This window comes from Sprattus sprattus, assembly GCF_963457725.1.
Source record: "Sprattus sprattus genome assembly, chromosome: 3".
Taxonomy (NCBI): Eukaryota; Metazoa; Chordata; class Actinopteri; order Clupeiformes; family Clupeidae; genus Sprattus; species Sprattus sprattus.
The window spans coordinates 21,423,493-21,436,722 of NC_137922.1; the positions used below are offsets into that span (position 1 = coordinate 21,423,493).

The following is a 13,230-nucleotide window of genomic DNA, read 5'->3' on the forward strand; positions in this document are numbered from 1 at the left end:
AACAAGAGACGGAAGCAGGGAGCAAAGGAAGGAGAGGAGGGAAGACGGGGGGTGGGGGTGGGGAAGAGGCAGGAAGGCAAGGGGAGAGAAAGAGGGAGAAGGAAGGAGGGAGGGATGTAAAAAGGGGAAGCTAAAACGGAGAGAGAGCGAGAGAGAGAGAGAGAGAGAGAGGGAGAGATGAAGACTGAGCATGGGTAATGAAGGGGTGGGGTGGAGGGAAGTAATCAGTGCACATGAAGTCAAGAGCCACTGGGGTACAATGGAGGGAAGGGGGGAGGAGGGAGAGATAGAGGGGGTTTGAATGTGTGCGCGTGCTTCTGTGTGTGCGTGCGTCTGTGGATGAGTGCGTGTGTGTGTGTGTCTATGTGTGCATTTGTGTGAAATTATGTGCGTGTGCCTGTGCGTGTGTGTGTGTGTGCAATTGTGTGAAATTGTGTGCGTGTGTATGTGTGTGCGTGTGTGCGCATGTGTGTGTGTGTGCGCGTGTGTGTGTGTGTGTGTGTGTGTGTGTGTGCAGGTGTGTGCGCACGCGTGTTTGTGTACGATTATATGTGTGTGTGTGTGTGTACGAGTGTGTGTGAGTGTGTGTGTGTGTGAGTGTGTGTGTGTACGAGTCTGTGTGTGTGTGCGTGTACTAGTGCATGTGTGTGTGTACGAGTGTGTGTGTGTGTGTGTGTGTGTGTGTGTACGAGTCTGTGTGTGTGTGTGCGTGTACGAGAGCATGTGTGTGTGTACGAGTGTGTGTAAGTGAAGTGCTTCTCCATTACCACTAGAAAGAGAACATATGGTGATGGCAGCGAGTCAGAGTCAGAGTTTTCATTAAAAACTTTTCTTTTCTCCCTCTCCCTCCCTCCCTCCCTCTCTCTCCCTCCCTCCCTCCCTTCCTCTCTACCTCCCTCCCTCTCTCTCTCCCTCCCTCCCTTCTCACTCTCTCTGAACATGATGGCAGGTTTCATTCTTGGCTTGATGTATAGTTCACATTAAAAGCATACGTTTCCAACAGAAAACAACAGAACAGATACATAAGACATCCCATAAACTGTAGCACATGCTAATTCACATTTGATCAAATTAAGCACCCTTCCCACTCTTTATACTGAAATCATTTAAGCTTTCATATAAACATTCATGAGTCTTTGTATTTTCTGCTCTGCTTTAGCTGTATCCAATGCAGATTATGTTTTAAAACACTATACTGTACTATGTATAATAATAATAGTTAAAATACATCACATTTATAACGCACTCTCTCTCTCTCTCTCCTTCTGTCTCTCTCTCTCTCTCTCTCTCATTCTGTCTCTCTCTCTCTTTCTATCTCTCTCTTTCTCTCTCTCTCTTCCAGTTTAGGGGCGTGGCCGTGTAGAACAATGAGTGGCATCCTGAAGAGGAAGTTCTCTGAGGAGGAAGGATCCTCCCCCTGCTCATTGCCGCCAGAGTTTGACGATGTCTCCGCTAGCGACAGTGGTAACAGCAACGACAGCGTCAACGCCCCCACCACCCAACTCATGCGTGAGTGTCCCAGCATGCATTGCGGTTGAGGTCACCTGAGGGTCAATCAGCACAGCTGAGCCATCAGTTGATTTTTATCTTGTTAAATGAGTTGCCAGTATGTTATACACTACTGATTTGTGTTTAAAGAAATCGCCTACAAAACAAAAACAGATTACATTTTCTATCTATTACCCGTGCGGTCCTCCAAGGCCCCTGAGCTCAATTCGTCTGTTGGCCAGGATGATACTGTGGGAGGTGATGCTTAATCGCCTTTGCTGTGTCAGTACCTAAACTCTGGACTAGCCGTCTTCATAATGTTAGGTCTGCATCCTCCTTACAGTTTTTCTGAAAACAAACATTTGAAAACATCCATAATTATTTTATTCTTTAATTACATTTTTACTGTTTTATTCTTTTTTTGTGTTCCTTTTTTGTATTTATATATATATGTATATATTGCATTGACATTTCCTCATTATACTACTTCTTATTGCTTTATTTTATTCTGTTTTACTTTGTACTTTATATTTCATTTATTTTTATTTATAGTTTATTTCAGTTAATTTACCAACTCTAATATAATAATCAGTAGGAAAACTTGGAGCTCTAATTATAAAGGACCTATAAATATATATAAATATATAAGTTATTATAACTGACAGCTGTAATTGCATAGATGAGGCAATTACTGAAATTAGTCACTGCTTCTCTTTATTCTGCAGTACGGCTGTACAGTATACATTTTAATTATATCATTTTATCATCTCTTTTCTGTTATTTTGCCCCTGACATGTCTTTGAATCTCTTTCCTGTCTCTCTCTCTTTCTGTTCTTCTGCTTTTTTGATGTTGTTGTTGTTGTTGTTGTTGTTGTTGTATGTCTCCCTCTTCTGCTCCTCTCATTTCTTCTCCTCCTCCCTCTCTGTCTCTGCAGCCTCGTCCATCCTGAAGCGGGGGAAGCGCATGCGTGTGCGTGGCGTCAGCTTCCAGGGCGTGACGGTCTACTACTTCAGCCGGCGGCAGGGTTTCACCAGCGTGCCCACGCAGGGTGGCAGCTCGCTGGGCATGTCGCCACGCCACAGCTGGATCCGTCGCTTCACCCTGGGCGAGTTCGCCCGCGAGCAGGAGAGGAGCCACCGCAGCATGCTCAGAGACCACCTCAAGGAGGAGAGGCTCAACGCCATCAAACTCAAGGTACGGCCACCAACAACAACAACAACAACAGCAACCTGTCACAGCTGACTACATATTATTTATATACAGTATATGTGTTTGTGTGTACATGTGTGTGTGTATATATATCATATTTATAAATATATATATATTTATATTACACAATTGTTCAGACTGAACAATATTTAAATGCTGTTATAAATATAAAAGGTTTTGTATATTTGTTTTGTAAGTTTTGTGGAGCAATGATCCACATCTGGAATGTTGTGATACGAAAATAAAACACATATTGTGTTGTGTGGAAATGATCAGGTCACACCAGTGACCCATATTCATACACATACCCATATTCATGTCACACAAATATCTTTATCTTTATCTTGTGAATATTTCATTATTTGTTAATAATTAAGTTAATAATTGTCATAGAAAATACTCAATTATCACAGATTGAGTTACTGTGAAGTTGAGGAGCCTTTAGTTCTGAATGACCTTTGACTATCCTTAACCTTTGGCCTCACTAGCTGGCCAAACATGGCATACTGGAGACGGATGAGGCAGCGGCGGCGTTGGCGCTGGATGACATCCGCGAGGAGGAGATCGACGTGGCGAGCGCGGAGGTGGACGAGTACTTCTTCCTGCAGCCGCTGAGCATCCGCAAGCGCCGCGCCCTCCTGCGTTCGTCTGGCGTGCGGCGCATCGACGGCCAGGAGCGGCACGTGCTGCGGACCATCCGCGTCTCCCGGAAGGAGTGCGGCTGCCAGTGCCGTGGATGCTGCCGCCCGGAGACCTGCGCGTGCAGCCTCGCCGGCATAAAGTGCCAGGTACATAACCTACACATGCTGATTCGTTGTCCGTTCGGTCTTAAAGGTACAGTCCGCCATTCTAATACAGCCTACTTTTTGTCAATTTCAGCAGAATGTTCTGTGCGTACACTTAAACAAACTCTGGTGTTCGTACACAGTCCTGCCTTTATAAGTGGGGAACAAACATAGTGGCACGGACCGAGGCATAAACAATTCCAGCCAATCAACAGGCTGCATCAGGAGCATGGGAAGGAGGGGTGTCATTTGATGGGATGTTGAACTCAATTATCAACAACCTTACAACAGAATTGCAGACTCCATCTTTAGTTTCAGTTATACACAGGACAGGATGTTAAAATGACTTGTGCTAGTGGCTAGGGAGCTCACAAGATAGCCTGACCTCTCACAAATGTCACATGCAAGTAACTATAGCTAAACAACCTAAATAATGTGCTTTACACACTAGAAACGTACTAAACACACTTCAACTGATGCCACTGCTATTGACTACATACAAATATCTTAAAAAGTTGATCAGCATTGATTGGACTGTAGTCGGCATACTGGAGAATGGTAAAACTAACAGAGTACTAGATCGGGAGAAAAAAGTTTCTTCAGTGGTAGCTGAAAGTCCAATCCAGGTTCAAGTAAATGTTTGTCATCAAAGACTCACTTTGCCTGCATAAGGGAGCAGGAGAGTACATTGTACTTGCAGTGTTGCTTTTAGTAATAGATTGTATACAGACAAAATTACAAAGGCTAAAGTATGTATATGTGAAAAAGTCGCAGGGAGCAAAGATTGGCGAGTAGGGGTGGTGGGGTGGTGGGGAGCAACAATCGTGTTAAAAACGCCCCAAACTAGTTTACTGGTAAATGCTCATAAAGTGTTGGTTTTAAAAAACCTCAGCACAAAAGTCAGTATAAACTGAGCTGTCTCCTTAACTACTGTGAATATGTCCTGTGTGTCTGTTTGCATGAATTTGTGTGTGTGTGTGTGTGTGTGTGTGTATGTGTGGGTGTGTGTGTGTGTGTTTGGCTTCACAGGTGGACCGTATGTCCTTCCCGTGCGGCTGCTCCAAGGATGGCTGTGGGAACTCGGCGGGGCGTGTTGAGTTCAACCCGGCGCGGGTGCGCACACACTTCCTGCACACGCTCATGAAACTGGAGCTCGAGCAGCAGCAGCACAGCCTCTACCTCACCGCTGGCAACGGTTACCATGGCGACATCCCTCTCGCCCAATCACAGCATGAGTCAGACCGCACTTTGATGGAGGCTCCCAGCATGCACCTGGATCCGGCTAACGAGATAGAGTCTTGTCTGCAGGAGTCGGAAGAGGAGGACTGTGACGACTACGAAGATGAAGAAGAAGAGGATGAGGACGACGAGGAGGATGAAGAGGAGACTGAAGAGGACGAAGAGGAGGAGTCCGAGCAGGACGAAGACGAAGACCGCAGCAGTCTGCTGAGCGGCCTCTCCGACTCCAGCACCCACAGCCTTGCGGGCAGTGACCTGGAGGAGGACGATGATGATGATGATGATGACGATGAGGAGAGGAGGAGATGGGAGGACCGCGAGAACAGGATGAGCCGGGTTACTCCCTCCGTCTCGCTCCCGTCCGTCTCGCTGGCGTCCACCATGGCCTTCCCAGCACTGCCCAGCTTTTCTGAAGCCCTCAGGGAGGCCGAGGCCCCCGACCTCAGCTCCTACTACAGCAGCCCCTCAGCGCAGTACTACCCCATGGACAGCTACACCTCCGCATCCACCCTCCACACCTCCGCCTACTCCTCCCCCAGTAACCACACTGACCCCAGCTACAGCACCCCCACTCACACCGCGCCCAATTACACCAACTCAGGCTACACGCTATCCATCATTAACCCCAGTTACACGGTGTTAAACAACACCGTTAACAGTTCGATGTCCAGTCACACACAGGACTCCCTGTACAGCGGTGCAGAGTACACAGACTCCAACCACGCCTTGTCTGACTACACAAGCACCAACCATGGCAGTAGGCATCAAAATGAAAATCATTTCAACCACTACGGGTCTTTTTCCTCTGCAACGACAGCTAGCCCCGACGGTTCTACCAAACTCTGTGGAACGAGAAATATAAATTCAGTGCCATCTCTTGATTCATTCAGTATGATACCTGACTCTTATAAAGACCTGAGCCAATCACAGGTGCAGAATGGACATCACCCGTACCTTTTAACCAATGGGGAGCATTCTACAGCCATCTGCCCTGTCACCAATGAGAAAAACAACTATCCAGCCACGGAGGAGCTTAAAGGCTCCCTGAAGAAAGATGTGCAGGTTGAATTCCAGAACTTTCTCAACAACAATTCACAAGAGCTGCCTGTGGAGAATGGAAGCCATGTTGGAAACCAGGATTTGAAAGTGGACCTCAAGCAGCAGTAGGCTGAGCTGTCATGTCTGCCTGAAGGGGGGGGGGGGGGGACAAACAACCTCAGATGTCCTAATAACCCCTTAGAGGCCAATCAAGCCTGGCTAATCAGCTTTTTAAAAAAAAAAAAGACCAGAAAAGGTCAAAAGGTGAATCCTTATCACTTTATCACTTCAGATTTCCCCATGTGGAGATGAGGGTGGAGGGACTTGGACATGTCTTGTATGCCTCAGGGGTGTGAGGTCTATTTTTCCAGAAGTTCTGGGCCTTCAGATTATGTCCAGAGGGTTCGGCTGATCGAACCTTATGATGGATGTTCTCACCCAGACAAAAAGGGGTATTATGTACAGTCCGGTGATTTATGGTTGTATAAGTAATTTGGAATGTTTTGATAATACATGCATGTTACTTCAAGGCTTTTCATGGCCATAAAAGCATTTCTATACTTGAAGATGAAAAGAAGAATATGGTTGCACGGTACTGCACACAGCTATATCTTCTTTGGTCTCTTCTTTTGTGATCTCTGTCTTTCATGGTTTGTGAAAGCATGACTAAGGCTGCTAGCTGGAAATGAAAAGACTCTCTGTAGGTTGGATGTTATCAATGTAATATCCTGTGAATAGCCTGTTTTGGGTGTGAGCCGCCCATACTAAACAGCCTTCATTCCTCCCACCATCTCTGTATTGTATCCTGTGGAAGTGAACTACCAGGGAGATTCTGAGAAGGCACTTTGGATATGTGTTGTAATCAAGAGTTCATTGGTGAATACAGATGGCTTATCAACACATTAGGAAAGGTTTATGGACACGTTTTATGTTTATGTTTGGGATAAAATGACGTATTTTCTGGATTTATGTGCCAAGTTCTTCTAAATGTATTTTATCAGTGCTTGTCCCACTCTGAACACTCTTCTCCTCAGTTGGTCTTTTGCAGTGCTGTAAAAGAGATTTATTTATTGAGAAAATAAAATCCAAATCTGCCCTCTGTTGTGTTTGTTGGGGCAAGGTACAGCAAGTCATTTCAGTCTGCTTTTCAGTCTTCAAAAGGACGGTTGTGCACAACCGTGCCATAACATCCATAACATCGTGCCCAATAGTTAATGTTTATTTTTCTTCTTCTTGTGTTGTCAACTGCCGTCTGTTTCTTGCGATCTTGCTTTGTTATTAAACAATCGTAAAAAGTATTCCCTCACAAATTCCATGTATGTAAGTGACTCGTGGATCCACACACATATGAAGTTGGGGGGGGGGGGGGGGGGTGGCTTGTGCAGTGTGTGATGTATATGCTGAGATAATATTGTACCCGCTATAAGTCTCAGTATTGGTGTGTTTACTTGACTTGCCTCTCAAAAGCAAGCAAAGAACCAAACAGCCCCAGTAATCTCATCTCCAGTGATATACAGAGGGCAAGACCATAACACAACAAATTAGACTTACCACTATCAATCGAATTTAGTGATGCATAGAATATGACAGATGAGTTTGAGTTTATCTCAATCCTTTGTATGTCCTCCTGTTTCACTCCCTATCAGTGATTGTTTTCCCTCCTTCTCACAGTGTATGCCTCTCCTACACTAACCTACAGCTCTATACGACAGGGGTACAGGAGGTAGAGAAGTCGTTTAGTAATCAGAATGTTGCTAGTTCGATTCCCTGTTGAAGCGTCCTTGAGCAAGACACTGAACCTCTAATTGCTCCAGATGTGCAGTGTGTAAATGTGTATAGTCGCTTTGGATAAAAGCGTCTGCTAAATGACTAAATGTGAAACTTAATTTGTGATGTTTCACAGCCTATTCCAACTTGCTTCATTTCAATTTCCACAGTGACTAGTATTTGGTTGTATTTCAGCCGGTTGAAATAGATCATTAAACCATGTGCTTTGGGTGGGTCCGATGGTACTAAGAGTGTTCCTCCCTGCTCTCTCTATACTGACCACTAGGTGTCAGGCTTTGCTTTCCAATGCGAGAAGATTTGAACACTATGGCCATTTCGTGTGTGACTGCAGCTGGCTGGCGTCATTTGCGTGAGAGACTCAGGTGTTGTGTTTGGTCCATTGAGCCCAACGTTTAAACGGTCTTTTCATGCACATAATGGAAGATGTTCTACAACAAAACCCAAAATATGCTCCCTAGTTTTTGGTCAAAAAATGCTCCTGAACTAACAATGTTGTAGTTCCTGAAGGTATGAATACAGATACATTTCTCAATATCCATGTACAGTCTGCATCTTGCTTCTCTTTCAGATGCTTCCATTGTCAGGCCCTTTATTAAATTAAGTAAAGTCATCCACAGACATAAGGGCAGTGCATACACTTGAAAAAATGGAAAATATACGTATATATATATTTTTTTTACAACAATAAACTACAGGCAATACCTTAAAATGTAAATAAATTAAAGATAAATACACCCTTTTAAAATAGCTTTCCCCATTCAGGGAACTAGGCCAAATCTTAAAAAGGGATATTTTTCTTTTAATGTGTTTTGTTTAGCCGTCTGTGAGCCATTAAATAGCGTATGGATATTATTACTCTCTCTCTTTCTCTCTCTCTCTCACACACACACAAACACACACACTGAAAATACTAATCTCACCCACCAGATGTGCAGTAACCGTGTCTTTGAAAAAGAGCCTTCCACAGAAAGTCACATCAGACGTCAACAAAGGGCTTGTGAACACTGTCCCATAGACCGCTGAACACTGCACATATAAATGGCAAACACTACTGGGGCAGCTCACTGCTCCAACAAGCTCTGCAAGTTTGAATGGCCTTTGGAAAACACTCCAGGATATTACATTTGAGGTTACGTGTTCGAGCTGTCGTGATCATATTACATGTTGGAGCTGTCGTGAACATATAACATGTTTGAGCTGTCGTGATCATATTACATGTTGGAGTTGTCTGGTTCATATTACATGTTGGAGCTGGCGTGATCATATTACGTGTTCGAGCTGTCGTGATCATATTACGTGTTCAAGCTGTCGTGATCATATTACGTACATGTTTGAGCTGTCGTGATCATATTACATGTTGGAGCTGTCGTGATCATATTACGTACATGTTCGAGCTGTCGTGAACACATAACATGTTCGAGCTGTTGTGATCATATAACATGTTCGAGCTGTTGTGGACATGTTATAAAAAAATGGAGGTAGGCTATTCATGATTCACAGTGACCACAGTGAGTTTTGCTCTTTTTGATGACACTGTGTCATTGCATTGGCGGTGGTGTTACAGTGGGCCTTAACTGGTGTGGCATGTTCTATTCTAGGCTACAGTAGGTCTTGGTGTTGTATAACATACTTTCAGTCTACTTTGATGTGCATGAAATGGACTGGACTGTACTATTCTGTAATGTTTAGCATCATCTGTGCCAGCTAAAGGCCAGTGGAGTAGCCAGGTGACACAGCGCTCCTGCATCTCTGTGTTTGTAACCTTCAGGTCCCTGGGGGGCAGAGGAGGGGGAGGAGGCCTGTTTGGTTGGAGGAGGTCAAAGCACACACACACACACACACACACACACACACACACACACACACACACACACACACACACACACACACACACACACACACACACACATCGGCCCACCTGTCTCACAGGCACAGGCATTCTCCATGGACACACACAGGGAGAGAGCAGGTGCTCAGCACAGAGCCTAGTCATACATAGCCTGGCTATAGCAAGACTGTGGAGGAGTGGATATGCATTAACACTAACATCAGTTCTCCTTAATGGGGGTCTGTAATGCAGGGGACACACATTAATTGAGGGAGGATGCTGTGTGTGTGTTTTCTGGAGGTCGGGGGTGGGGCAGGGATAGCCTGCTTGACACCAGCCAACAGCATTCTGGGAAGGCACAGCTGATCAATCACTGGCACAGGCACTGTGATGTCAGGTTGCTAGGCAACAGGAGGAGAGCATTTCCTGCAGGATCATCGCTTCTGATTGTAGAGTGTTCCTGAAGCTACCCCCATTCCTCTCTCCCTCTCCCTCTCTCCCTCTCTGTCTCTGAGAATGACACCATGTTGTGTTTAATGTATGTGAATGCCATGCCTGTTGTCAAGGTTAATAAACAGCAGAATGTTGTACACACACACACACACACACACACTCACAGTCACACACACACACACTTGTAAACACAATATCACCCCTCTCAATCAACCCTCACATGTGCACACAAATCCGCACACACAAACATACACACACACACACACATGCAGACTGTCACACACATGCAGGCTGTGTTGGAGGCTGCTGGCTCTGTGTGCCGTATGCAAATTGCCTGATGAGTCACTGGGAAGGGAAAGCCACAGCTCTGTGGCTCATTGCTTCGTGAGCACAAAAGACGGCACTAATTTTAGCCCTTTCCTCTCCTCTCCTTCTTCCTGCCCCGTACCCCCCCAACCCTTTCAGCCCCGCCAGAGCTGGGGCTGGAGCTGGCATGAACTCTAGACTCTAGATCACAACTCCCAACGCCATCCGCTACCTCAAAGCTGGCCGAGTGGCTGCCCATGCCAGAGAGATGCCCTTTTAGTGCCATCTGCGCCACGTTGGCATGTGGTGGCTCTGATGTTTACAAAATGCCAAAGGTTCTGTAACAGCTGCAACAGCCCCTCTTCTCCCCACTCTCCCCTCTTTCCCCACTTTCAGCGGCACACATTCAGGCACATGGAATGAACATTCTCGTCTGTATCGTATGCTTCTCAAAAATGTGCTTTATTTTTGAAAAGAGAGTCAAAAGAAAGGACTTAGATGTCAGCATCTGTCACATCTTTGGTCTGAAAAAAAAATGTCATACAATGCACACTATAACAAATCCAAAATACCGCCTTTGTTAAGTGAACATCCATTGAACTCTGAGGGGAAAGAAAATTATATATATTTACTGTATATATATATATATATGAAAGATGTCTCCAAACCAAACAAAATTTAAATGATTTCTAAAATCAAATATATATGTATCTCACCCAGCACGTTATTGCGCCAGACATAAAACCGAAATATAAACATTTGTCTGCATGTGCATGATGGAAAATATAAACAAACACAAAAATTGAAGAATCTGAACAGACTTTTCAGTACAAAAAATATGATCTTTATTCTTTTGGCTTTTTAAAATAATGTCACCGTGTAGCTGGTTAATATTCAGCATGCAGTCAACTACCCACACTAAAAGCATATGGATAATGATGGCTACAGATCGCATCATAGTTTTGAAACAGTTACTATGGACACACAATGCTTCGTGGCCTCACCTGTTACTGAGCAGAATGTAAACAAACTTGATGATTAAAAAACTGAGGAGAAAGCGTGAGCGGTCATGAGTTTAAAACCACTATTTACAATATAAACACTTTTCATAATGACAATTACAAAGTAAAGTCCAATTCAAGTGTATACATAACAAACATGGACACACACACACTCTTTACACATATCCTGTTCATACGTACATTTGCAAATATGCACGGGCATACAAGCACACTAGTTCACGCATACACACACAAAAACACACTAGCCATTCATACACGCACACACACACACACACACACACACACACACACACACACACACACACACACACACACACACACACACACACATACACACACACACACACACTCACAATCACAGAAGTAATATGCACCCATATACAATATGATAGGTAACAGAATCAAATAGAGTGTCCATCAGAAGCACGTGTACAGCCGTGATACATATAGTGTCCACACCTTTGAGTGCAATATATACAAACATTTCACCACCCAATAGATTATTATACTTTAGAATGAAAAATGGCTCATTCTTATTGAAATAAACTACAATGCACTGATAAGGACAAACACTGAAATCCACACTCTATATGTTTCGCCTTGCAGTAATGCGTTATGAGTCTATATTTTCTCCTTCTCTTCTAGAAACATCTTTTTTGTATGTTTTCTGTTTTCTATTTGTTCTGGAAGTTTGGACGCTCTCGGAAAAAATGTAACTCGAACAGAACAGTCAGACAGTGACACAAGCAAGCGTGAGAGATCTAGATAGAGAGTGAGAATGAGTGAAAGAGCGAGAAAGTGTTTGAAGGTTTTGAAATCTCTGAGATTATAGGACATTCCATTTTGATTTGCAGTGTGTGTATCAATTGTTTTGATGCACCTGTACGCAGGTGTGTTTCGATTGTTGTGTTGCACCTGTACGCAGGTATGTGACGATGGTTGGGTTGCACCTGTTTGCAGGCTCTGTTTGGCTGTGCACCTCTGCAGTCTCTGCCTTGGAACACGAACCTGAGCCTTGTTCCGCTCGGCCTGCTCTTCGTTCAACGTGATATCACACTTAGCAACCTCACGTGAGCCTACAGCCTCAACCTCACGCAAGTCTACAGCCTCAACCTCAACCCCACGCGAGTCTACAGCCTCAACCTCCCACAAGTCTACGGCCTCAACCTCACACAAGTCTACGGCCTCAACCCCACGCGAGTCTACAGCCTTAATTTAAATCAACCTGAACTGAACTAAGCCGTGGTGTGTGTGTGTGATCCCACGTGGGATTATTTTAGTCACAATCAAAACCCAGTAGTGCTATAAAAATGAAAAAAAAAACATGAAAAAAACATACAAAAGATGGTAAGAAGGCAAGCAAATAATACAGCAATTGTTATTCAAGACACTGGTCGACTGTAGTAGGAGCCCTAGCTACAGGCAGACATAACGATTGATGTTAGTCTTCGAGATTGTTACAACACTCAATAATAAATCAAATCTTAGAAATGCACATTCCCTTGTTGGAGATTCAGACATGGCCTCGTTCGTTCAGCCTTGTTCGATTGTTCGATTTAACAGTTCTGTGTCAGGTGGGGAGACGCATGGAGAGGGAGTTTATCGTTCACACCAAAATACCAGTCTATGACATCCCCAATGTTGTGGCACCATCCACTTATGTACGTCACACCACCCAAAAACTCTCCCCCACCATTGTCGTAATGTGTGTGCTACCTCAATTCACAATCTGATCTCATTGTGCAAACACACTCACACACATACACACACACACACACACACACACACACACACACACACACACACACACACACACACACACACACACACACACACACACACACACACACACACACACACACACACTTGTGCACACACAAAGAGTCAGAGAGAGACATACACACACACACACAGCATTTGGTGGGGGATTCCTAAACCTTTCGATCTGTGCAAGAATACAGGGCCCAGTCTCCCAATCTCCGTAAACCGTCCCTCACACTTCCACCAGTCTCAGGCAGGAGGCCCAGTCCAGTCCAGTCCAGTTCAGTCTGGACCCACTCCTCTAGACCTGCT

General features: G+C 44.6%; 1 protein-coding gene across 1 annotated transcript; it reads left to right on the forward strand.

Moving 5' to 3' along the window:
• Positions 1-1,367: 1,367 nt before the first annotated feature.
• On the forward strand, positions 1,368-5,889 carry LOC308361882 (uncharacterized protein; the record flags this gene model as incomplete). Its single annotated transcript, XM_080834357.1, has 4 exons — positions 1,368-1,509; positions 2,424-2,683; positions 3,187-3,486; positions 4,513-5,889. The coding sequence occupies 4 exons, from the start codon at positions 1,368-1,370 to the stop codon at positions 5,887-5,889; spliced, it is 2,079 nt and encodes a 692-aa protein (XP_080690483.1).
• Positions 5,890-13,230: the final 7,341 nt, after the last annotated feature.